General features: G+C 37.9%; 3 protein-coding genes across 4 annotated transcripts; 2 read left to right on the top strand and 1 right to left on the bottom strand.

The window, feature by feature from the left end:
- The first annotated feature begins 475 nt into the window (after positions 1 to 475).
- LOC116011880 (laccase-4-like) lies at positions 476 to 3,895 on the top strand. Of its 2 annotated transcripts, XM_031251304.1 has the most exons (7): positions 476 to 635; positions 794 to 947; positions 1,149 to 1,300; positions 1,365 to 1,609; positions 1,695 to 1,823; positions 2,068 to 2,985; positions 3,534 to 3,895. In XM_031251304.1, the coding sequence occupies exons 2-7, from the start codon at positions 843 to 845 to the stop codon at positions 3,662 to 3,664; spliced, it is 1,680 nt and encodes a 559-aa protein (XP_031107164.1). In that variant the 5' UTR covers positions 476 to 635; positions 794 to 842; the 3' UTR covers positions 3,665 to 3,895. The 2 variants fall into 2 exon arrangements, with proteins under 2 accessions (XP_031107164.1, XP_031107163.1); XM_031251303.1 differs by having other exon boundaries at positions 476 to 947.
- A 722-nt stretch (positions 3,896 to 4,617) lies between these two features.
- LOC116011883 (transcription factor DIVARICATA-like) lies at positions 4,618 to 6,604 on the top strand. The gene is made up of 2 exons (XM_031251306.1): positions 4,618 to 5,564; positions 5,957 to 6,604. The coding sequence occupies exons 1-2, from the start codon at positions 5,194 to 5,196 to the stop codon at positions 6,393 to 6,395; spliced, it is 810 nt and encodes a 269-aa protein (XP_031107166.1). The 5' UTR covers positions 4,618 to 5,193; the 3' UTR covers positions 6,396 to 6,604.
- A 7,547-nt stretch (positions 6,605 to 14,151) lies between these two features.
- Positions 14,152 to 18,015, bottom strand: LOC116013306 (coronatine-insensitive protein 1). Its single transcript, XM_031252984.1, has 3 exons — positions 17,286 to 18,015; positions 15,498 to 16,002; positions 14,152 to 15,271 (listed from the first exon to the last, which is right to left on the bottom strand). The coding sequence occupies exons 1-3, from the start codon at positions 17,762 to 17,764 to the stop codon at positions 14,444 to 14,446; spliced, it is 1,812 nt and encodes a 603-aa protein (XP_031108844.1). The 5' UTR covers positions 17,765 to 18,015; the 3' UTR covers positions 14,152 to 14,443.
- Between the last annotated feature and the right edge of the window lie 7,329 nt (positions 18,016 to 25,344).

The following is a 25,344-nucleotide window of genomic DNA, read 5'->3' as shown; positions in this document are numbered from 1 at the left end:
AACAAAACGGAAGGATCGGGGAAAACCCCAGCCAAGTTGGTCAAACTGGCTTGTAAAGGTTACAAGTTCGACTCTCAATAGGACCTGTTTATTGGGTTTCTTGGTTTGAGCCAGTCAGTTATGAGCAACCTAAGTTGGTTCGACACACAAAAATGGAAAGATTAGAATTCTAGGCATCTAGATTTTCTTCATCCATGAAAACTATTTCCCAGCTATAAGTCTGTTTTGTTGCTGGTAAATGCCAGATTTGCAGACCATTACAGATTTCAATCACCATCTCCTCTACATTTTATCCTTCTGGAAGCATGGTTTTGCTTAATTAATCTCGAGAAAATCAACAAATCACAGCCATCCAAGCTCTCTTTGCTTTATGAGGATGTGTTTACTAGTATGACTTATGCATCAGGGCCCTGTTTAGTTGTCCTTTAAACAACACAATGAAAACTTGACAGCAGTAATTATCTTCACACCTAATACTTCTGTATCTGTTTTGACCAAATTTATCTCCAAACAACACTGTCAAGATTCCTTAATCCTCTGAAACTTGGTGAAAAACATGACAGAAGTGAACATATTCCAATATTTGATGATTGAAATGACAGAAATAGGTATGAGTTGCAGTCATCTGATTACAGGTAACTACTTTTTCACTTTGTGTAATTTGCAAGAAACTTTGGGGGAGTGAAAACTGCATGGCTTTAGTAGAAGCTTCACTCACCTAACATGGTAAAAATGACACACTGCATCACTGCATGCCACTCCTTTATAACACTGCTATGGTCATTCACCATAGTCTGCAGAAACTCAAGAAACTAGCGAGTCTCAGCAGAAGAGTACAGAGAATGAGAATCATGGCTTCTTGGGTTCGGGGCGTGGTGCTAGTGGCTCTTGCAGCTCTCATTTGTCCCGAGCCAGTTGAGTCTGTTGTTCGACATTACAACTTCAGAGTAAGTACATTGCTTTTTAATGTTAGGATCAAGCGTTTACCAGCAACTTTATTTCCTTATATAGCCACGTTTTCGAGAGGAGGGTGCTGGACTTGGACTTTCAGGCCTCTGCCCGACATTTGAGTGGAAAAGTGGGAAAAGAGTGAAAGGTTGGTTTGTTTTCGGAATTCTTCTGAGCAATATGGTACTCAATGTATGCAGGTGGTGAGCAAGAACACGACAAGAATGTGCTCGAGCAAGCCCATCGTTGTAGTGAATGGGAAGTTCCCGGGGCCTAGTTTGTATGCCAGAGAGGACGATACAGTCATTGTGAGGGTTGTCAATCATGTTCAAGAAAATGTTTCGATCCACTGGTATAAACCTGTCTAAGAGCAACTTTAATTTCTGCTATTTTAGGCTGATTTAGCTCCTTTTCAGGCATGGGGTGAGACAACTGCGAACCGGGTGGTCAGATGGGCCGGCATACATTACTCAGTGCCCAATACAGACAGGCCAGACCTTCATCTACAACTTCACCCTCACAGGACAAAGAGGCACCCTTCTTTGGCATGCACATATCAACTGGCAAAGGGCAACGGTGCACGGTGCCATTGTCATCTTGCCTAAACGAGGCGTCCCTTATCCCTTTCCTAAACCCGACAAGGAAGAAGTCATAGTACTAGGTAAGGCGCGAAGAAACCATAGTACTAGGATTTGCAGACCACTCCTAAAACCGGTTAACCATATCGTTTCGTTTTGTGGTTTTAGGAGAATGGTGGAAGTCAGATGTTGAGGCTGTGATCAACCAGGCAATGCAGTCAGGAATGGCACCAAATGTATCAGATGCTCACACTATTAATGGCCATCCTGGACCTACTCCAAATTGCTCTTCAAAGGGTACTAAAATCCTATCATATTTCCATAGATTCACTCTGTTACGCCAAAAGCTATAGCCAGTAGCGAAGACACAACTTTATTTTCTTATACTGCCACATTTTCGAGAGGCAGGGTGTCAGCACCCTGGCCCTTCAGGCCTCCGCCCAACAATCCCTCTAGCCACCTGGTGCAGGATTTGGCCCTTCAGTGGCCCCCGCCCAACACACTCCAAACTTGCCAACTCAAATCTTGTACTAATCTGCAGGATACACACTAGAAGTGGAGAGCGGCAAGACCTACTTGCTGCGAATTGTTAGCGCAGCAGTGAACGAGGAGCTGTTTTTTAAGGTTGCAGGACACAACCTAACTGTAGTCGAGGTTGATGCTAGCTATGTTAAGCCTTTCAAGACAGACAACATTTTCATCGGTCCAGGACAGACGACGAACGCACTCTTGACAGCCGACCAGAACGCTGGCAAATACCTGATAGCCATTTCGCCTTTCATGGACACCATAGTAGCCACAGACAACCAAACCGCCAAGGGCACTCTACACTACAAAGGCACACAGGCCTTAACCTCAACTATCCTCACTGCCATGCCCCCGAGAAATGCCACTCCTGTCACAAGCACTTTCATGGAAGGCCTTAAAAGCCTGAACTCAAAGAAATTCCCCGCGAATGTCCCATTGCAGACTGATCATTCCCTACTTTTCGCGATTGGTGTTGGGATCAATCCGTGCTCAACCTGCCTGAATGGAAGCCGGGCAGTTGCAGATATCAACAATATCAGTTTTGTTATGCCCACCACTGCTCTTCTGCAGGCTCACTACTATAACATCAGTGGGGTTTTCACAGACGATTTCCCCGGACAGCCAGCCATTCCTTTCAACTATACTGGGACTCCACCAGCAAATTTGCAGACACAGAATGGCACAAAGGTCTATAGACTAGCCTTTAATGCCACTGTGCAGGTTGTGTTCCAGGGCACTTCTATGATTGCACCAGAAAGCCATCCAACCCATCTTCATGGGTTTAACTTCTTTGTAGTTGGGAAAGGAGTTGGCAACTTTGACCCCCAAAATGACCCCAAGAATTTCAACCTTGTTGATCCTGTTGAGAGGAACACCATCAGTGTACCAACTGCAGGATGGACTGCAATCAGATTCAGAGCAGATAACCCCGGTAACACGTCTCCCTATGCAAATGCACACATAATATGCACGCCCACGTGCACACACATTTCAGACTGTTGACTTAGTAACTACAAAGTTACAAGTTCAACTTCTAAAAGGAGTAGTCACTGGCCTTCTTGATTTGAGCTGGTCAGCTATGGGCAGCTTAGACTGATTTACCTTCTTGTGGTCCTTTCCTGATTAGGGTCACAAGGCAACACGTTTCAGACTGCTAACTAAGTAACTATAAAGTTACAAGTTCAACTTTCAACAGGAATAGCCATTGGCCTTCTTGATTTGAGCTGGTCATCTATGGGCAGCCTAGACTGATTTACCTTCTTGTGGTCCTTTCCTGACTAGGGTCACAAGGCAGGGTTAGGGTTTCCACGTCATTCAAAAAAGACTGATAAGTCATTTTCTAGATAATATATACAACAAAAGTAAATCTTTGTGGTTGATGAATGATGATGGATTTCTTATTGACAAAACCTCAATCAAACTTGAATCTTTATGGTTGATGTTGTCTAATCAACTTTGATTGGAATATGATGAGCGCAGGGGTTTGGTTTCTACACTGTCATCTAGAAGTGCATACAACATGGGGACTCAAAATGGCTTTTGTGGTGGACAATGGGAAGGGCCCTAATGAATCAATCCTGCCTCCTCCTAGTGACCTGCCTAGTTGTTGATGAAAACAACCAAAGCTCTGTCTGGTTTCATGGGAGCTGAGGTCAAGAAAAAAAGAACAACTTTTGATGAATAAAAGAGTTAGGAGACAAAGATTTGTTTGTGGGGAAGCGTTGAGGCTCTCCAGACAAAAATTTAATTTCATGAAAACCTTTGAAGGTTCTTGATACTTGTTACTGTTTTAAGTTTGTAATGTTTTCTTGTTTTCTTTAAAAATATATAGAAGGATTTTCTGATGTGTATTTGTGTTTTACAATTTTTAGTGACATGCTTATTCATGTTCCATTGATTCTCAATAAAGTGTAACTCACCCCTTAATCTCTTTCTCATTATATACTTCTCTTTGATAATTTAATAGAAATTATGTTACATTCCACTACAAATTTCTTTTATTATTACATAAACTCGTATCAATTCAAGATTTTTTTTTTTCATTTGATATTCGGTATCCTTACTACTATAAGACTAACATGGATTTAGTATGAGTTGCGCTCTAGAATTTTAATGCTTAATGAAGGAAAAGTTTTACCCATAGCTCTAACACGACACACTCTTTATAAGATACTAGGTAGTGAATACTATAATAGTTTTAGTTAAGAAATTTAACAATCAAATCATGAATTTCTTATACGAAGAAAACTTGTAACCACTATCTAATAGTGTGTGTATAGGTAACTTTTATCTTATAATTCTAAATTATAAAAGATTACAAAAAGATAAATCAGCTTGAATTGCTAATAAACTTAAATCAAGAAAACTAATAACTACGGTATCCATAGTTTTTTTTTTCATAGGAATCCAGCAACTGAATTTGGTCAATGAAGCTGAAAGCAGCCTTAATAACCTTAATTTTATCGCCCATACTAAACGCTAAAATCCAAAGAAACATTTAACATGCACTGCAATTGCAAATGACATATTCCAATCAAAAGCTGCCACCTTTTTTTCCGCCATCATCATATCATGCTTATCTCCCATTCTTGCTCATAAACCTCCATTGCCACTCTTATTTATACACCTGATTTGATAGCCCTCCGTTTCAGTCTCTCTTTCTTCTATACCCTTCCCGCCCTTTCTTGGAGGGTTTATCAGCACCATCCAATTTCATCAAGTGGGTCTTAACAATTTGAGTTCTTGATCGCTTCCTTTATGCGACAGCTTTTGTGGGTTTTGGTTTATTTCCCAGTTCTGTTATGTGGTTGAATTTGGGTGGTTCTAGAGTTCATGGTTGGGTAGTAAAGTCAGTTGCTTTTTTTTTATTTTTTATTTTTTTTCAATATTCTTTTGATTCCATAAAAAGTTGTTCTCATCTCTAGATACGCCAGTATTATGCTATAGTGGAAAAGGTGTTATTATTCCCAGTATATGATTCTGAATTCTTTAAAAATCTGATCTTTTTGCATATATCTCCATCACCAGCCCTGCCCCTAAGATGCTTGTGGTATTTCCCCTGTGGAAATGAAGGGTTCACTTGTGGTGAACTGAGAGTTTTGGGGTTGAGGAAGGGGAGGGTTTTTGGGGAGTTTTAGGTATGGAATCCTTGTTGATATCAAGTCCCAGCTGGTTGATTCATCAGAGCAAGAGCACAAGATGGACTAAAGAAGAGAACAAGCTTTTTGAGAGTGCTCTTGCAATGATTGATGAGAGAATTCCTGACAGGTGGTTTAAGGTTGCTGATATGATCCCTGGGAAATCAGTGTATGATGTGTTGAACCAGTACAAAGAACTGGTGGCAGATGTTAGTAATATTGAGGCTGGATTGGTTCCGATCCCGGGTTACTTAGCCTCCCCTTTCGCGTTGCAGTTGGTGGATGATCGCGGGTTTGAGGTGCATAGGAAGCGCGGGAGGTCTTGTGATCATGAAAGGAAGAAAGGCGTGCCTTGGACCGAGGAGGAGCACAGGTAAAAAACTTAAGCTATTGCACGTTTATGTTTATATATTATATATCTTTGTGTTTTTGCAGTCTAATGCTTTTGTTCAATTATGATATGACATGAGAACAATGTTTATGCTTATAGTTTTCACATGAATCTCAAGAGAAAATATGTAGTTTCAAGTTTGATTTGCCTTTTGTATCATTTCACTATATATATATAGAGAGAGAGATAGAGATAGATAGCCAAACATAGGAAATTAGGAAATTCTACTTGATTTAGAGATTTGAATCTTGAAATTTAGGCATGATTTAGGGATTTGAATGAAATGGTTGATAGCTCTGAGATTGTTGATGGTTTTGCACTGCAATATCCTTTTGGTGTTCGAGTTGTAAATGAGATTATGGTTAATGGTTTAGGCGGTTTCTGATGGGGCTACAGAAGTATGGAAAGGGGGACTGGAGGAACATTTCGCGCAATTTTGTGATCTCCAAGACACCAACTCAGGTCGCGAGCCACGCCCAGAAGTATTTTCTGAGGCAACATTCAGGAGGGAAGGACAAGAGGAGGCCTAGCATCCACGACATCACGACAGTCAATGTCTCGGACGCCAACCTTGTTGCATCAGAGACGAAACGTTCTCTCTTGGACGAGAAATCCCAGGATGTTCCTGTTCTGATCTCGAGGTCTGCTAGCGTGCCAGAAATGTTAGGCTGGAATTTCCCAGATGACGGGGCTCTGATGGCTTCGGTCTTCAGCTCGCCCCAGGGTAGTCAGTTCGTGTCGTATCCATCAGAGATCGCTTACGCTAAGCTGGGATTCCAGATTCCACCAACCAGGTACCAGATAAGAGGCTAAACCATTCTGTTTTTTCCCCTATTACAGACTGAAATTAAAAACTTTAATCTAGTGGATCTTTTGTTCCTTTATCCTCTGCTGTAATGCTTAATCTGCATGTATCTAATCTGCCCAGTGAATCTGGTAAATGAATGATTTTTGGTGGCCAAAGGATAATCAATCAAGTGATTTTTGTATATACTCATGATTCTATACATTCCCATTCACTATTTGAAGTTCCCTTGGATTTCATTTCAATGAATGTCATCTCATCATATGCAGAAATGAGGGGAAAAAACACAAATAAACTTTTATGCATAGAAATCAAAGATCATTCATGGTGAAATTCTTTGATCATACTCTTCATCCCTGCCTGCATGATAGAAAATTCTAGTGTGGGGCAACCCTAACCGAACTGGTCAGGTTATTGGTTTGGTAACTACAAGGTTTTAAATTCGATTCTTAGACCTAGTCGCCTTCTCAGTTTTAGCTGGTCAGGTATGGGTAACCTGGACTGGTTTATCTCCTTGTGATCCTGCTAGAGTCACAATGTGTGTTTCACTCAGAGCGCACATTCAGGTAGCGACTGCATCCTTTTCCGTAAATCAAAGAAATTCTAGTGTGAATATGCTGCATCTCTGTGAGAAATTCAAAAGAAAGGTGAAAGACTAAAAGCCCTTTTCTTTCTCTCATAGTGGATAGCCCTTTATACTTGGCCAATTATTCAGCCTGAGAATTTATGTATGCACACAGAAACATAATCTTGTATTCTCTGATAAAAAAAACAGAATTTTTTTTCTTGATTCTTTGTGTCTTTCAAGATTTCTGACCAACTAGGTTGGGAATAGAATTTTTCTGTTAAATGCTTGAATGAAAGTCATACCAATTCTGACAAAGCTGTATTATTTGAAAGAGTTATTGGTCATACTTTTTTTGAGTGAGAAAGTAAAACTTTACGAGTATTACTGTATTGGATCCAGATTAGTCTTAGATGAGAATATCAAATGCGGTATGATGTTGGGAATGTTACCAAATTAGCTTATTGAAGCTTATCTCTCACAAAGCACTATTTGAAATTCCAGAGTTTTTGATTCCTCATCTCTCTTTTTTCTACCTTTTTATTCCATTCTTGATTTTAGAATATATTACTTATGCTCACTTTTGGTAGTTAAGATTTACAAATAATAATAATAAAAAATTAATAATAATAATAATCAAACGGGACCAAGTTGACCGACATGTATTTTTCTTTAATTTTTTAATACATTTAAAAGAATTAAAGATTGGTCTCGAGAATAGTTAATTAAATCATGTGATCAGCAAATTATATTGTGGATCATAATCTACATTGCAAGATGAATTATTAATAAGTGTTCATGAACGAAAACATGTACATCAATGATCTATAGTATAATGATTGGTCATTTGTTCGTGATCTCCATCATTATCATTGTGCTCAATATGTCCACTAATTTTTTTATTCACATATAAAGATCCACCAAAGGATGGCCTATGTGGTCCATTTATTTTGATAAAGCATTAGTGTATCTTTCTTTTTTTGGTTGTAAATCAGAAACATATATGTTAGGATTTACTTTTTAAAACTTTTTTTTTATGTAAAAATATACCTGTTAGAAATGCACCACAATAAAATACACCAATACACCATAATGAAATATTACAAAAGATTGAAATCTGACTCTGAGGACCCCACCCACTCCAAAGTGTTACCAGAAGTTTTTAATCCATCAAGATTCAAGATAACTCAATGCACTAACATCTTATCAAAGTGGGGTATATCATTATCTTAGCTAGTAATGAGAATTTTGACAAAGCCAAAACCAATGAAGCAAATTCATTCTTGTGTACCATAAATTCAACCTCTTAGTCAATTCAACATTCTGTAAAATTGTCCATTTATTGTTATTTCCCCATAAGTTCAAAAAATTAAAAGTAGAAATTAAAACATTTGCTCCGTCTCAACTAAAAATCTAAGTTAATAGTTGAATTGCACATTTATATTTATATATTATATGCTCAACACATGCATCGGGCATAGAATATATAAATTAATAGTAACCACATGAGCGTTTTACCTCTCATGTATAATTTGCGAACTATTATACAGAAGTGAAGTTTGCACGCACATCCTTACATAAAAGCTCTAATTATCGTTTGATTTGTTTATATATATATATATATATATATTGGGTTTATCGAGGCAAACCCCACTCCTCTTCCGAGTATGTGAGTAAACTCGCCGGCAAAGGACCACAAGGAGGTTAACCAGCCTAGGTTGCCCATAGCTGACCGGCTCAAACCCGGGTGGCAGACGGTTTCGAACTCAGGACCTCACGGCCGCAAGCGTCTTGGTCTTGCCACTCAGGCTGCCCTTACGGGTATATATATATATATATATATATATATATATATATATATATATATATATATATATATATATATATATATATAGGAGATACATAATGGTTAGTGAAGGGCAGGGCATGGGGAAAGGCATGGAGATGGAATATATAATGGAAAACCAACTCCATGCCCATCCTATTGGACTTTTTACATTGCCTTTTGCTGCAATTTGCATGACAAATTAAAGCAATTCAATATATATATATATATATATATATCTATATATATATATATGTATGTATATATATGTGTGTATATATATGTATGTATGTATGACTCATTGACTCCACTTGCTTGCTTTCTATTTTCTGATGTTAACTTTTTCACTGAATTCACACCTTTTATACATTTATGGAGGATATAAAGCCACCTACCATCTTCCATTCATCTCCCTCTCTTTATATATTTATATATACATATTAAAAGAATCATATCACAACTTGTTCTGGAGAGAAAATTAAGAAATAATCTTATTTGTCCATTAACCAAATTTATTTGAGTGTACCCATATATATACACACTTTGTAATTAAAAAATTTGACTTCGATATAATTAAATGTCAAAAAATGTTAATTTTATTTTTCCTATATATATATATAAACTCGTGGCTGTAAGTGAAAGTATCTTTTTGTTTATATATAAATATCCTACTGGAAATTAAAAGCGTAATCTATTTAGTGATGAGAACTTGAATAACTTTGTTAGATTTGAGAGCTGCCAACTGGATGCAATTGTAAACAAAAGTCAAATATAAACAACATATATGCATGGTGACAGTAATAATGGGTTACCGGTATGTATTTGAGTATTATTGAGTGTTATCAAGTATTTGAATACAGTATTGAGTGCAGTGCTCAGTGTACAAAATGAGTTGAGTGTTGTTTTGTCTAACTTCCAGCGTCGTCCCTACAAGTGTTTTTTGTGAGCCTTTTATTTTGTTCAGCTCAGTAATAGAGCATTAAGGCTGCTGAACGTTGGTCATCAATGCTGTCAATGCTGAGGAGCTGAACGTCTGAGGAGCTGAACGTTGGTCATCAATGCTGAGGGTCAATGCTGAGGAGCTGAACGTTGGTCATCAATGCTGAGGAGTTGGACCGTTGCGCATTGATGCTGAGGAGTGAGGTGTTGAACGGTTGGTTGAACGTCCGTTGCCTTGCCTCTGGGTCCTGCCAGTGGTTCCGGGTCGGGTGCTGCTAGCCTGATTACTCTGTCACCAGTCCCCCCACTCCCTAGCCAACGAGAGTGGTTGAGGTGGTTTGGGAGTAATGACCAGCCTAAAAATTGTTTTTGTTTGTATTTTTTTTTCGTTGCATCCTCACCTCGGCACCGTGGAGGGGTCACATAGCTGTGACTTCGGCACGGGGCCGAGGTCACGGTACGTGACTTCGGCGCCAGGCCGGGTCACGGTACGTGACCGTACCTCGGCGCTGGGCCGAGGTCACATCGTTGATTTTTTTTTTGCTCAGGGCTCTTGCGTGAGTTCACTTCGACCATTCGTAGGTTCGGTCAAAGGTCATCTCTCCCGTCAGGTAGCTAGCGAGATCGGATCTCGTGCCGGCCCTAAGGGACTAGAGTGTGGTGTTTTCGTAGCAAAGCCTTAAGCTTTACCCAGAAAACACCCTCCGAGGTCAGCTCTCCCGTCAGGTAGCTAGCGAGATCAGATCTCGTGCTGGCCTTAAGGGATTANGGAGACGGATGCACCAGTAGAGGATGCGAGTGCACAAGTGCAGGAGGCGTGCGAGTGCACAAGTGCAGGAGGCGGATGCACAAGTGGAGGAAGCAAAAGCACTTGAGGAGGAAGCAAACGCACTTGAGGAGCAGCGCCACTTGATGAGGTGACGCTGCTTGAGGTGGTGACTCTGCTCGAGCAGGTGACGCTGCTCGAGGTGGTGACGCTGTTCGAGGTGGTGATGCTGCTCGAGGTGGTGGCACTGCTCGTGGAGGTGACGCCACTTGAGTAGGTGATACCACTTGATGAGGTGACGCTGCGTGAGGAGCAGCGCCACTTGATGAGGTGACACCAGTTTGATGAGGTGACACCCGCATGATGAGGTGACGCACCAGCTTGATGAGGTGACACCCGCTTGATGAGGTGACGCTGCTTGAGGAGCAGCGCCACTTGATGCGGTGACACCAGCTTGATGAGGTGACACCCGCTTGAAGAGCAGCGTCACTTGATGAGATGACGCTGCTTGAGGAGCAGCGCTACTTGATGAGGTGACGCTGCTTGAGGAGCAGCGCCACTTGATGAGGTGACACCCGCTTGAGGAGCAGCGCCACTTAATGAGGTGGCTGACTTCAAACCAAGTGTTGGCCGAGGGCTGACCTCGGCCAATTATATTATTATTATTGTTTTTTTTTGTCTGATTTTTTTTTTGAGCGCAAGATTGGCCGAGGACTGACCTCGGCCAAGTCGGAGTGTTTTTTTACGGGCCATCAGCGAATTACATGTTTTTTGCGTTGCGCGGACTTTTCCTCTAGCTCAGTGTTTCTTGTTTCCTCGCCCAGGTCGCACCTCCTCTTCTTGGTGTTGGAAGCTAAAGGCTCAGGATCTTCTTCCTTTCGCCACACATTATCGGGTAGGCTTTGTTGATGCTGGTACTGTCCCGGATACTCAACGAATTGGGTAAAATATCCTCTCTGCACCAGTTCCTCTATTTGTCCTTTTAAAGTATGACACTCGTTAGTATCATGTCCAACCTGCCGGTGGAACCGACAGTACTTAGTTTGGTCCTCGCCCATAGAAACTGCCATACACTCTGAGGGAAAATGCACCATTCCCATTTCCTCAGCGTGACTTAGAATCACGCTAATCGGGTGAGTAAGCGGTGTTAAGTGCCGCGGTGAGGCGAGACGAGGTCGCTCATCTCTTCCCTTCGTTGAGGGTGGTTGGTTTGGTCGTGGTGCCTGGCTGGGCGGACCAGCTTTATCAGGTCGCCCATTCTTTCGTCCTTCCTCATCATCCTTTTTTCTCCTGTCAGCCTCCTCTGCGTCTGCGTACCGGTTGGCCGTTCTCATGAGTTCCTCATAAGAGCGTGGGTGGTGGGTGTTCAGTTGTTTGTGGAAATCGCCTGACCTCAGTGCTTGGATGAAGGTGAGAATTGCTGCCTTCGAGTCGAAGTCATATACGCTGTTGACTTCTTTTTTCCATTTGCTTAAGAAGTCTCGTAGGCTTTCCCCCTTATCCTGTTTTACCCCGCCGAGATGTGAGAATGGTTTCTTATGTTGTATACTTCCTGAGAAATAGGACAAGAAACTCTTGGATAGCTCTGCAAAGGTCTGAATTGATCCGTCTGGGATTGTGTTAAACCAATCTTGAGCAGTCCCGTCCAAGGTGGACAAGAACGCTCTACACATTATGGCATCGCTTGCCCCAATCATGACCATGGCTGCCTTGTATCTTGTCATATGGGTACGTGGATCTGAAGTGCCAGTGTAGGCCTTGATGGTGGGTAATCGAAAGTCTTTTGGAAGAGGAACTTCCATTATGTCAGGAGAGAATGGAGCGGCCATTCTTACCTCCGGTTCTGGTGAGTGTTCTCTTGCTTCTACTTTCTTTTCCAAATCATCTATCTGCCTTTGGAGTCTTTCCACCAGGCCTTCCTGTGGTGTTTTGTGTCTAGTGGAGTGACGCGGAGCCAATCCACCAGATTCGCTCATCCTTTCACCGGATGGTCGTTTGGGTACTGCGTTTCCTGCTTGGGCACGGGGACCTCTATTGGAGGATCCTTGCACCCCCAACCGATCTCGGATAGATCTAGAAGCCGCCGGTCGTTCTCGAACAGATCTGGAAACCGGTTGAGTTCCACCTTCGTGCCGTTGAGTTCTGTTTTGCCTCGGAGATTGCACTTCTTCCTCCAGAGGGGGTGGTGGCGGTAAGATCTGGCCTTGCATTCCTGCGACTAGTTGGGCCATCGTCGTCGCCGCCTGTTGGATGATCTGCGCTGCCGCCTGAAGGTCCACCACTTGGGCGGGAGCAGCGGTTGCTGGGAGGGGAGTACGGCCACCACCATGGTTGTTGTTGAGTTGGCTACGGAGGTCACCTTCTCTGCGCTGGTGATTGTCGTTGAGCTGGCTACGAAGGTCACCACCGCGGTTACTATTGAGCTGCTCACGAAGATCACCTGAGGGGTGACCCTTGTTCACCTGACGAGGGGGGTGACCCTTGTTCACCTGACGAGGGGTATGCGAGCTGCTGGATCCGGATGCCATTGATAGTGATGAGATGGACTGAGTGGTTTGAGATTTTTTGTAAATTTAGCCTAAGATCTGATCTCGGCTCTCAACAAGAGCACCAATGACGGTAATAATGGGTTACTGGTATGTATTTGAGTATTATTGAGTGTTATCAAGTATTTGAATACAGTATTGAGTGCAGTGCTCAGTGTACAAAATGAGTTGAGTGTTGTTTTGTCTAACTTCCAGCTCGTCCCTACAAGTGTTTTTTGTGAGCCTTTTATTTTGTTCAGCTCAGTAATGGAGCATTAAGGCTGCTGAACGTTGGTCATCAATGCTGTCAATGCTGAGGAGCTGAACGTTGGTCATCAATGCTGAGGGTCAATGCTGAGGAGCTGAACGTTGGTCATCAATGCTGAGGAGTTGGACCGTTGCGCATTGATGCTGAGGAGTGAGGTGTTGAACGGTTGGTTGAACGTCCGTTGCCTTGCCTCTGGGTCCTGCCAGTGGTTCCGGGTCGGGTGCTGCTAGCCTGATTACTCTGTCACATGGCATGAGTTGCTCTGTTTGGGATAATATAAACCACAAATTTCATACATAATTAATATTTTATTTATTAAATTTGATGAAAGTTTTCAAGTACAGCAACTTTAGTGGCAACTTGATGTAATAAATGACAATAATTGTATTAATCACATCTGAAAGAAGACAGCCCATATTTAAAGACACTTTTATGTTTAATCATATCAATTAAAATTGAAATAATATCATTTTCCTAATTACAAAATACAACTTACAAATCAATCAACTCATACCCCCAAAAGGGTAAAATGCAACATACAATAGAATAACATTCGAACACCACTGAAAATTTGAGTAGTCATTGAAAAACTTTAACCAATAAGTGGTAGCGAAAAACTTAGAATCATTTGGACAATTCATAATTTATCTTTTTTCATGGACTTTGAGCAAGTTCATAGAATTCAAAATATAAATTGGCGAAAAGTTTGAGTTATCAAAAGAAGAAATGCATTGTCCCTTCAAAGAAAAGAAGCAAAATACATATTCTTAGTATGATTTATTACCTTTCTTATGTGATTTATGAGTTATTACACATGAACAAAATTACCCAAAATACACCCTTACCTTTTGAGTTTCCCTTTTCATCCAATGATAATTACAGTACAAAAAACTGGCAATTATTGCACATGATGCGTTAATACAACAGTATCTAAATTATACAATGACAAATAAAACTAAAGGAGGCAATTAAGTTTATTACATGTGATAAGTCTAACAAAAACTCAAATCTAATCTGGGGAAAACTCGTTCTCGTTTCAGGGTAAAGTTAAAAGGAAGAAAAACTGGCTTATGGACATACAAGTAAGGGGAAAAGCTAGCATGTAACTCTCTCTCTCTCTCTCTCTCTCTCAAAAAAAAAAAAAAAAAAAAAAAAAAAGAATCTATATTTACAGAGTATATTCAGCAAGGTAGGCATTGGGTTCCAAAGAGATGACAGATTCTGGGAAGTCTCTTCTCTGTCCAGCAAGAGAATAATATGCGAGAATGTGGGCTGGATGATCTGCAACGACAGTTTCACCGCTCTGGTTTGTGGCCATAATTCGTCTTGCAGGAATGAGTTCAATGTTCCAGAACGGGCGTGACATCAACAGAAGATCCCGACGAGTTGGAGATGGCCTGTATCCTTGCACCCACAAGTATCTCAGAGATTTCAGCTGTGTGGCAGCCATGGCTAGCGCTCGTTCGCTGAAGCAGCACCCTCTCATTTCGAGTTTTTGGAGGCTTGGAGCGCCCTTTGAGAATTCCAGGAGACCGTCGTCTGATTCTCCCACGTATCCCAGCAGCATCCATCTTACGTTTGGGCTGTACTTTCCAATGTAGCTCAGTCCCATGTCTGTTAGTCCTCCGGGCCGAAGATAGAGAGCAAATCTTCTGAGCATGTGACATCCTATTAGTAAAGATCTCACGCCATTGTCAAGTGGCAGGTCTGTGATTCTTTCTTCGCGGTCAAGCAGGACCAGACGAAAATCGCAGAGCTTCTTTGAGTGGGTGCCAATGTACTCCAATGCTTCATTTGTGATGTCTGATACATAAACAGCCAAGTACTCCAATTCCAGGCATCCTTGGGCCAGAGCCATTAGTCCTGTTTGTGAAACTGCGCCTTCTTCGTCCTCCATTTCTTGTTCATCAGCTCCTCGCTCAATTCGCAGCCTCTTTAATCTCTTGCAATGGCGCGCAAGAACTTCTAACCCTCGATCTCCAACTACATTTCTTGTCTGTTCGAAACAAGACCAAACATATGAAAATGAGTACATGCACTTGCATATGTTATATAAAAGTTTGCATCCAACAAGAAAGAACTACGAAGGCAGGTTCCAATGAACGTTTTGCTGTTAATGTTTCTTTAACTAATAAACAATGGTTTAACGATGCAGAAGAATGCGGTTATGTATAAAAAAGAATGCACATAGAACTACACAAGCAATAGAAAGGAGATTTAACCTCTAAAACTTCCAAGTTGATACACCTTTCCAGCAAGAGACAATGACCTTCAGTGTCAAGAAGCGCATATAGGAGATCCAATTTTTTAAGCCCGGCAGCAATAGGAAATACAAGGGACATCTCATGTGTCCCCAAGTATGTAAGACCAACAGAGCATAATCTTGGTGGAAAAGATAGAGCAGAGTACTTTCCAAGTTGCTCATTATAGCCATTTTCACCAAGTTCTGGTTGTTCACCAAATGAACCACCACAAAACTCTTCCAGTGCAGTTGCTGAACGGAGAAAACCAAAAAGATGAGATATATCACAGTCGCTTATTTTCATCGATGCCAGGGAAGGACAATTTTTGGCAATCAATTCAATGTCCTCAGCTTTGACTTTGCTGAGATCTGTCATGTAAAAGTTCAAATTCTCAAGAACTGTATTGTTCACGGCAAGCTCGTGCAGCCAATTTCCATCATTCTCAACTACCGTACTCTCTTCAAGAACCAAAGTTCTTAGGTTTCTGCAAAAGTGGAAAGTATATAGTAACTAAAGAGACATTATAAGCAAAAGGGTATCTTTAGATTTCAAATTTGCATAGATGATGCTGGGCCCCATTATCTGTAACCATTTAAACTCACATAGTATACTTTGTCGAAGAGAAACATGAATATTTTGCTATCTAGTTCCTTCCAAAGGTTGGTTGTGGAGTAACATAGATACCAAATGATCAATCCAACAATCAGGTGAGTAAGTAGGCAAAATCAAGCACAACACAAATTTCTTGTATGATGCTGACAGTATTCAAATTTTCTGTCACACCAAACTATGATCCGTAGATGTTTACAGCTACCAAAATAAGATATCATAAATCAGTTCGGCAAAACTCCTAATATTTATCTAATCAAAAAATTTATGATGAGCAAAACAAGGCAGAGTGAGAGTGAGCAAAATACATTGCGAATACGATGATCTAATGTGTGGATTTCAAAACATCTTTAATTAAATTTCAACATCGACTTTGGTGTCATTCGATAAATCAAAAAGAAAGATTAAAAGAAATCCAGCCCAATGCAACTAAAGTGATTTAAAAACTCTTCTTAAACACCAAGATAAGATCTGCCAAGGAGAAATACATTTTCCTTGGAAAGCAACACAAAATTTCACTGGTATATTCCTAAAACTACTTAATCTCCGATTCATTTTACATAACAGAAAGAAATGGAGAAGAGATCAAACTAGAAACTGCAAAAGCACTTGCATTCATGATTATACACCCCAAGGCACCAACCCCATTGAATGACAGCTTATACTTGAGCATATTTATAAAAACTATTCTCCATCCAACATTCTCAAGCATATAGTAAAACACATCTAATAGATGTTGCCATGACGAGGCAAAATGGTGTGCCATTACCAAAAATCTGAAAACATACATCTAATCGAAAACAAAAAGAAAGATAGTAAGATACATGATTTACAGCAACATATTCCAATATTCCCATTCCTATAGCTTTTCCTGTTTCTTTTTTTAGAAATTTACTTAATTATATGGCCATTTCCATATTCTGGTAAAAGACTTAAAGTTGCAGTAAATTAATGAGTCATATCCACAGAAGCATTATTGGCCTCTTTAGTTAAAATCTCCAATTCCCCTGTCCATAGCAACACAGCAACAGTGAAGTACTCCAAATATTAATTAGCCAAATATAGAATAAGATGTATTAAACATTGAGCTCATAATAAAACAAATATTATGCTTATTATACAAACTAAAATTTTTAAAAAAAAATTAAAAAATTATACCTGCAGGAACGGCAAATGTACAAGAGGCCATCAGTGGAGAATCCGGAGCACTTATCGAGCTTAAGAGCCTGAAGAATCTTGCCGTGAGTGCGGGATAGATTGTCGAGATCAGAATCCTTAACAATCATGCGGCGGAAGTGGAGAACCTTGAGGCGGGAGAAGTATCGGCCAATCTTCTCAACCCAGGGAGTGACGTGGCCGCCCCAGTCCTCGGGGATGAGGTTGAACATGGCGGCGCGTGGCTTGCCCTTGAGCTTGAGCGACTCCAGGAGAGGGAAGCGGCGGGCGAGCTGATCCGGGGAGGCGGTGTAGCAGAGGGCCATGGTCACGTGCTTCCGCGTGATGGCGTCGATCTCGAACCACCTCTTGCACACCATCGACACCGCATCCCGGTCCCGCGATTCCTGGATGTAGGGTATCACGCACTCCCATACGGTGTCGTACGTGCTGCTCAGCCGTGTCCCACTCCTCTCCTCCATACTCAACGCGCAACAAATTATATATATAATTCCCTAATTCCCTTCCACAGAAACCATAAAACACCATCAAAACTCCATCCGCGACCTCGAACACTATCCTCCTAGCTTCGCCATGGCTAGGGCTCAGGAAATCGCGCAACGCCGGAAGTTCAACGGAGAGAGAAAGAGATCGGACGGCGACAGTTGAAAAGCCGTTTGAGAGAGAGAGAGAGAGAGGGAGAGATGAGATAGGAAAGGGGTCCCGATTCCAGATTTCTGTGTGCGGCTGAGACGTAAGAAATGAGAACAGACTAGAGAGAGAGAGAGAGATGAGGAAAGAGGAGATGCTAATGTGACCAATGGTGGCGCGGTGGGATTCTGTAACCCTGCCGCGTGGCGACACCCCATTGGTTCGGTTAGAGAGACTCTGTTACTTGAATGTAGGAGATTCTGTACTCTGTGACCATTTCTGAGAGAGGTAATTGGTAAAAGCAACTGTAGTTGGCCCAGTAGTTATAAATTGGAATTAAAATTTAATACTTACTGACTCAAATATAGAATTTTTAATGAAATTAAATTTTTATTATTGGATTGTCCACTGAAAGGCTCAATCTTATAATTTCTCATTTGAGAGAATCACTATTATATATCAGTTGATCACAGTCGTTGGCTACTATTGATTATTATTAGTTTTATTATTACACAATGACATTTTAATCTTTACAACTTCTTCCCTTCTCATTCACAATAATTCTATTATTCCTTGCCAAATAATGTAATTTTAATTTCGACTTTATTCTCACCTTTTTTTTTCACTGAATTAAAATTCATTTCTCTCCTAATTTCTTATTTCCAACCAAATGTTTAGTTAGAGTCCCTAAAGTGATAATCAAAATCATAGTTAGTGTTTGATTGATAACTTTTTAAAATACAACTACAAGATTTGATTACCCATTCAATTAAAAATATCATTCCCTAATTAAATATGGGTATCATTCCATCTCATTAGTAATGAATCAAATTTGATAATAAAATAACCAAAAACAAAACAAAACAAAATTGAACCAAACCTACCTAGTATCTATGTGAGTTTTTAAATGAATATATGTTTTCATATACACACTAACAATTGGTTTGGTTCGTATCATGAATTACGAAACTACTATTAAAAAATAATAATAATACATTTATGAATTATAATACATCAAAAAAATAGTTCAGCATAAATTAGGTATTACAAAAAATAAGTTATTTATAAAATATTGGAATAAGTTAATATTAAGGTCTTCCGGTCTTCCCACACAATAATTATTCGCCTTTAATATGCACGGAGATTCGGAGAATAACTCATTCCCAATAATAATAATATGTCTAGTAATGAAACGGCTTATTAAACAATGTAATAAGCATATTCTCAAACCCATTGTAATATTATTCCATGTCTGACATATTTTCAATGTGTTGTAACGCTCAACCAGAATAGACCTATTCTCAAATATGTTATTATGTTATTCCATTCCTGACTATTATGTAAATCAAATATGTTGTAATCACTTAGAAGTCTAGAACAATGAACCCCTCCCTTCCCAAAAAAAAGAAACCCACAAAAGTCACTCAAACAAAAAACAGTGATTGAACAAATTCCATTTAACATAACCTAATTTGATTAATTGATTTTCAAATAAACTATTCCGTAATTGAATAGTCTTTTAATATATATGACTAAAACACATACGTGTGACATCTTCTAGATTGTTATTTATTTATTTATTTATTTATTTGTATGTCAATTTATGTTGATAATACAAAGTTTGTCATATTGCACATAAATCATGTATGGTACGTTTAATTGTATCGGTCATTATTAATAACAATTTTAAAAATAAATATATTTTAAAAGGTTTGGTTAGGTAAAAATTAATTTTCTCATATAATTATGTGAGTGTTAACCACTCATTGTTACAAAGTGTACTCGTTGAGATGTAAATTGCAACTACCTTAAGTGCATTGTTTACGTATCATCGGATCTACTTTATAATTTTATACAATACATTTTTAGCGTTTAAACTATTTATCAATTTGTCACAGTTTGTTTCCCTTTAACTTTTTCTCTCTTTTTTTTTTCGAAATATTCATAGTTCTTTATAAAGTAGCATTTGTTCTACACTTTCTCAAGCATTTTCAGTCCAAAGAATCTAAACCCCACCATTAAGATTCGGACCTATATCCACTCATTTTGTCACGATTTATTTTTTTCTCACTCAAAAAAAAAAAAACATGATTGCTTACTATATTATTGATATTGATGTTAATTGGCGGTTAAAAATTAGTTAATTAAATAATGGGAAGTTAAAGGTTGGGCGTTAATAATTAGTTTTGGTGGAGAACAGCTTTGATGAATACCACTGTCTTCTGCACCCGATCATACACTACCTACTCAGCACCTGCCACCTGTCCCCCAATATTTCTTTTCCTTTTTCTTTTGGCAAGTGCTTCAAAAATAAAAACCTATGCCTAGCTATCTCTTTTACATACCATTCCGGTAGTAAAGATTTTGAGAAATTTTTATAGATATAATTAAAAAAGAGAAGATAGAAGGAAATACCAGATAAAATTTTAAAAAGCAAATATTGAAAAGAAAATAAAATAGTTTAATGCGTTCAATGGGCACGTGCACTGCACGCGCTCAGCGGAGCTGTTGCTTTTTTTAGTGGGGCCACTTTGCTGCCAAAAATCAAGTTCTCTTGCAAGCACTCACCACCTTCTCTCGCTTTTCTCTCTCCTCCACATAAGCAACTCAACCTGCAAAAATAATTTAAAATTACCCTATTGGGGATGCTCTGAGTCACGATGAAACCATAGTTAATTATATAGGAAAGATAAAGTAAACTAGAAAGATTGTGTAATAGATCTGACTGAGAATGTGTAGACAAAAATTAAGTTCATGATCTTCTGATATGATAATCGTGTTTCATTCATTTAGTCACATATTTCGGTGCTAGCTATTTCTTTTGTTTTATATGTTACCGTGTAATTATAAAATTTTATTTTAAATGTATGTATTGCTAATCTTATGTCATGAGAATTTTTTAAAGCACTCATGTTTCTTTATGTTATGAGAATTTAAATCAATACATTTAAAAGTTTACTTACAAGATATTGGTAAGATAGCACGAGTATTTTTCAATTTAAATACAAGTTTCACTTAGGAAGCGTTTTTCCATCTTTTGAGGCTCTAACAAACATGCAAAATTAGTCTCGGTATCAGGTCCTAATTGACTGGTCAAGAAAATATGTAATCATACTAAAAAATAAATTAAAAATTATAATTAAAAATGTATTCACACAATAAGTTACTATATATTTTTATGTTTGTAATTTTATTTGAATATATTATTTTATTATTGGTGCAACGAAATCTTATTATGTAAATTTTATATTATTATATACTTTTATGCACACATTTTATCAATAGGGATGTGCATTAGTTAGAGTGATTATATTCACAACTTGATCGATCTACCTATGTAATTTCAATAGGGATGTGCATTACCCTATGGTGGATGGATATTTTTAAAACTTGCATCCGCTCATGCAAGTACCTATTAGTCTATTACAAATATGCATTAATTCTATATTAATAAATAAATTTAAAATAACTTGAGGGTGTATTTACACTTAAATAATATTTTGACTTTTATTCTTATTATTTATTTATTGGCTATCTAAATCAATTGATTTTATGTGAGTTATTGTATATGCATACTCGTTATTTATTAAATTATTATGCATTTATTAGCTATCTAAATCAATTGATCCTTTGTGAGTCATATATTGTATATGCATACTTATTCATTAAGTTTTAAGCTAATAAATAAAAAACAATAGAATTGAGATGTTAAATTATGAATAAAAGACACATAATTTAATATAGTATCCATAAAATTCAAAGATTTGTTATATAAAGATCTTTATGTCTTTTAACATATCCATAAAAAGAAAGCGTTAGATATCATTTTTATATTTGTTGACATATGTGATGACATCATATGAAAACAACTAGAAATATACAAGGTTAATTTGGAATGGAAATGTATGCCTAAATTCACTGTTGTAAAAATTGGTTTAGGTATCAAGCACTAGGCATTCTTAGGCTGATTAAATTTTACCCTTAAGTGAATATTAGTCGACTGACTAGGCAGCTTAGGCGCCTGTTTTGGCCATCTTGGCGCCCAACTTGACTAACTCGATTGGGTTTTTTTTTTTTCGGTGTATAATGTGTACACTAATGTGTTTTTCTTACTATTATATTATTACTCGCCCACCTAGGCGGCGCTCTAAACGCTAGGTGCCCATGGATGCCCGACTAACACCTAGCACCTTCTACAACATTGATGCCTATATAGCAAATTCAAACATTGTATCTTATGAAACACTTTTTTTTTAGGCCAAAGACCTTGTGGTCTAGTGGCACCCGATGTCCCGGTTTACACTCCCACATGGATGATGGGAGTGGGTTCGAGCTTCGCAACTAACAATTGTTGACACAAACAGATACTACATTGTAATAGAGTGAGTAGTACTAAAAAAAATGAAACACTTTTTGAGATTCATTGCATATTTGCATGTAATCCCCCACACCATTAATGTATACGTTTGAATCCATAAAGTGATGGAGAAGGTAAATCATGAGATATACCTTATTTGGTAACAAATTCCGAGTGTGTATACTTTAGTGTATAAAACAAGGCTAAATTCATGCCTTTCTTTTTGTGTCGTTGACATGATTAATGTATAACATTACGACTAATGATAATAATAAGGAAAACGTTACATAAACGACTATAGCTAGGCATCCAATTAAGCTAAAGTATAATCAATCATTCTAACAATATATTCCAAGTTAATTACTATTAAAAAAATAATTATGGTGTTGAGATTATTAACAATAAAATAATAATAATAATAATAATAATAATAATAATAATAACAATGTAGTGACGGTATATAATTTTATGAAAATCTTGAAGGTATTGATTGATATCGATATCCTTTGTACAAAATACAACCTAAAAGTGAATAGGTAAGACTTTAAATTCTTACCAAATTTATATTGTGGGGATAAACATAAAGTTTCCTCCAAAGTTTTTTAGACTGTATTTGGTTTCAAAGGCACCAATATTGATTATCACTGTAAATTTTCTCATAATTGTATACATTTTTTTTCAATAAAATGTTGTATGTCATCTAATTAAACATGAAAAAAATTAATTTAATTTATCAGTTGTGGGACTATAATATAAATTTAATTTTTGAATTATTCATGTTGTAAATTTAACCCTTAAAAATTGTTAACAGAGCACATAGCATATTTGCTGTTTTGATCTTTAGGGTTTCTAATGGGACCAATTCCATTATCTTGCTCGAAACCTAGGGACTAATTTTACCTTTCGAATACTTGAGTTAAACATTTATATAATATTTACAACTAAAGGAATTAAAAGTGGCATTTCCCCTTAAACAAATAAGCTGAAATTGGTGTAGGCATTATTTGGTTGAACTTTTTAATTATTAAGTTAATAATATGTGATTTAAAATTAACGAGGCATGTTAATAACAAGTTATATCATTTTTTAAAATATTTATTTTGATAATGAGAGAAACCTACGATCACTACTTGATAGTCTGTATTGAATAAACCTTATTCATCTGCAATAGTCGGTAATAAACCACATAAGAGAGGTAAACCGCACATCCATTGAGAGATGTTTACTTAGTCCACGCCCCTAGTTGTAGGTTTCCCTCGACATCCATAATAATAATAATAATAATAATAATAATAATAATAATAATAATAATAATATTATTATTATTATTATTATTATTATTATTATTATTATTATTATATTTCTTGTTTGGCAATAATTTCTTTCTTATCATTTGGTATATGGCCCCATCACCTACTAATTAATAAGAATTCATGTTGCTTTAGACCTTAGTTTTATGACTAAGCATGTACTTTTAAAAAATTTTAAATCCATTTTCAGAGCTAATATTGATTTATTATGATACGCTATGATATCAATGGTTAAGGCCAAATTACTCATTATATATTGTGTCAAAAGTTATAATTGATAACGAAGTTTTAACTTAATAAAAAAATCGAGTTAATACCCAAATAGTCGAATGGATATAGTGATTTTTATTGATTTAGTCCTAAATAACTTCTTCGATAGTTATACATCGAGACTAATCATGTTCGTATCGGTAAAACCTCGAATGGCTTGAACAGAGAGACGATTTTGCAAGAAAAAGACCTATGTGATTTCATCTCCACTCCATAGGCAAGTTGTTTTTATATATAATTAAGACCATGGGCAAGTTGTTTTTATATAAGAGAGCACATATAAGACCATGGGCAAGTTGTTTTTATATATACAGGTGTTTATTTAAAGATGAATATTTCAATAGTATATTATCCAACTTGCAAGAAAAATAATATAATATCAATTGATTGTGGCCAATTTGGAAAGAAATGGGATGCTCAATTTGGAAAGAATATATATAAAGCATATTCGTATTGGAAACTTTTACGACACCGTTTAGTATTATATTATGCCTAATATAATTATGTATCTGTAACGAGTTATAACAGGCACTGTTAGCTAAACTTTTGAGTGTTTGTATTAAGTATAACATGACATCATTATATTGTTGATCCGATACTTTAAAATATTTTCATTTATAGTGTAGGAAAACTATTACAAATTTAAGGAATTAATTAAATTAAGACCTTTGTCACACATAGTTTCTTTTAAATCGATTTGTAGAATCTCGATAGTGCTAGAAACTTTGAAGCGTCAATTTCTCATCATAATACAAGAGTAATTTTTTTAATAGAAATTCCTTTGAAGAGGCGACAAATAGTTAAATTAGTAATGGGCAAACAACCTCTCCAGCGACGACGGTATGGGGGCGACCTCTCAAAGTGAGGGGCTCCTTGTGCGCATTAAGCATAGATCTAGCATCTGCGTTCAGTTGAGTTATCATGATTTACATCATACCAGATACTTTGTCGAACCGGAGCGTCAAGGGCCCTTAGGGTCGGGGATTCCACATTTCAACCTTTTGGGCCCAAAGTAATGGGCAAACAACAAAAGATGGTGTGGGTGGGGTGACATGTATGTACTAGGTGGTCCTCCATTAACAAAAATGGCATGGACCCTATCCTTGAATTGTATTTTGTGTATCCATTCGATTTAAGCCATGAAGATGGATGAGGTGTTCCTAACATGTATGTATTGCTTTTGTGGGGTTTAGGATGTGGAAAGGGCCAAAGGGGTTTGGAATTGTGAATTGTGATTTGTGGGGTCTACAAAGAGCCGCAGCTTTGATGATGTGAACTCACCACTTTTCCATACATAAAGCTTAAACCACTAGCTAAGCAATTGTATTTCTATACACTTTGGTAAAATCTTATATGAAGAGCTTTCTTTTAAGCCTATTGATTTGTTCACAAAGTTCAAAATTTACACCTTACTTAAAAGAGAACTAAACTCTTTCCAGAGAGTCACAAATTCATTGTTGTTGTGGTTATATTA

This window comes from Ipomoea triloba, chromosome 3 (assembly GCF_003576645.1).
Source record: "Ipomoea triloba cultivar NCNSP0323 chromosome 3, ASM357664v1".
Taxonomy (NCBI): domain Eukaryota; kingdom Viridiplantae; phylum Streptophyta; class Magnoliopsida; order Solanales; family Convolvulaceae; genus Ipomoea; species Ipomoea triloba.
Note: the sequence above shows the minus strand (reverse complement) of the source record. Positions and strands in the feature narration are given on the sequence as shown.

Bases quoted from the DNA above. Each gene is read 5' to 3' on its own strand.
- LOC116011880 (XM_031251303.1), top strand. From the start codon at position 753: ATGCCACTCCTTTATAACACTGCTATGGTCATTCACCATAGTCTGCAG. The intron at 1,824-2,067 runs GTACTAAAATCC...ACTAATCTGCAG, and splicing joins TCCAAATTGCTCTTCAAAGG to GATACACACTAGAAGTGGAG. The intron at 2,986-3,533 runs GTAACACGTCTC...TGATGAGCGCAG, and splicing joins ATTCAGAGCAGATAACCCCG to GGGTTTGGTTTCTACACTGT.
- LOC116011883 (XM_031251306.1), top strand. From the start codon at position 5,194: ATGGAATCCTTGTTGATATCAAGTCCCAGCTGGTTGATTCATCAGAGC. The intron at 5,565-5,956 runs GTAAAAAACTTA...TTAATGGTTTAG, and splicing joins TGGACCGAGGAGGAGCACAG to GCGGTTTCTGATGGGGCTAC.
- LOC116013306 (XM_031252984.1), bottom strand. From the start codon at position 17,764: ATGGAGGAGAGGAGTGGGACACGGCTGAGCAGCACGTACGACACCGTA. The intron at 16,003-17,285 runs GTATAATTTTTT...CCACTTTTGCAG, and splicing joins TACATTTGCCGTTCCTGCAG to AAACCTAAGAACTTTGGTTC. The intron at 15,272-15,497 runs GTTAAATCTCCT...TGTTTCGAACAG, and splicing joins TCAACTTGGAAGTTTTAGAG to ACAAGAAATGTAGTTGGAGA.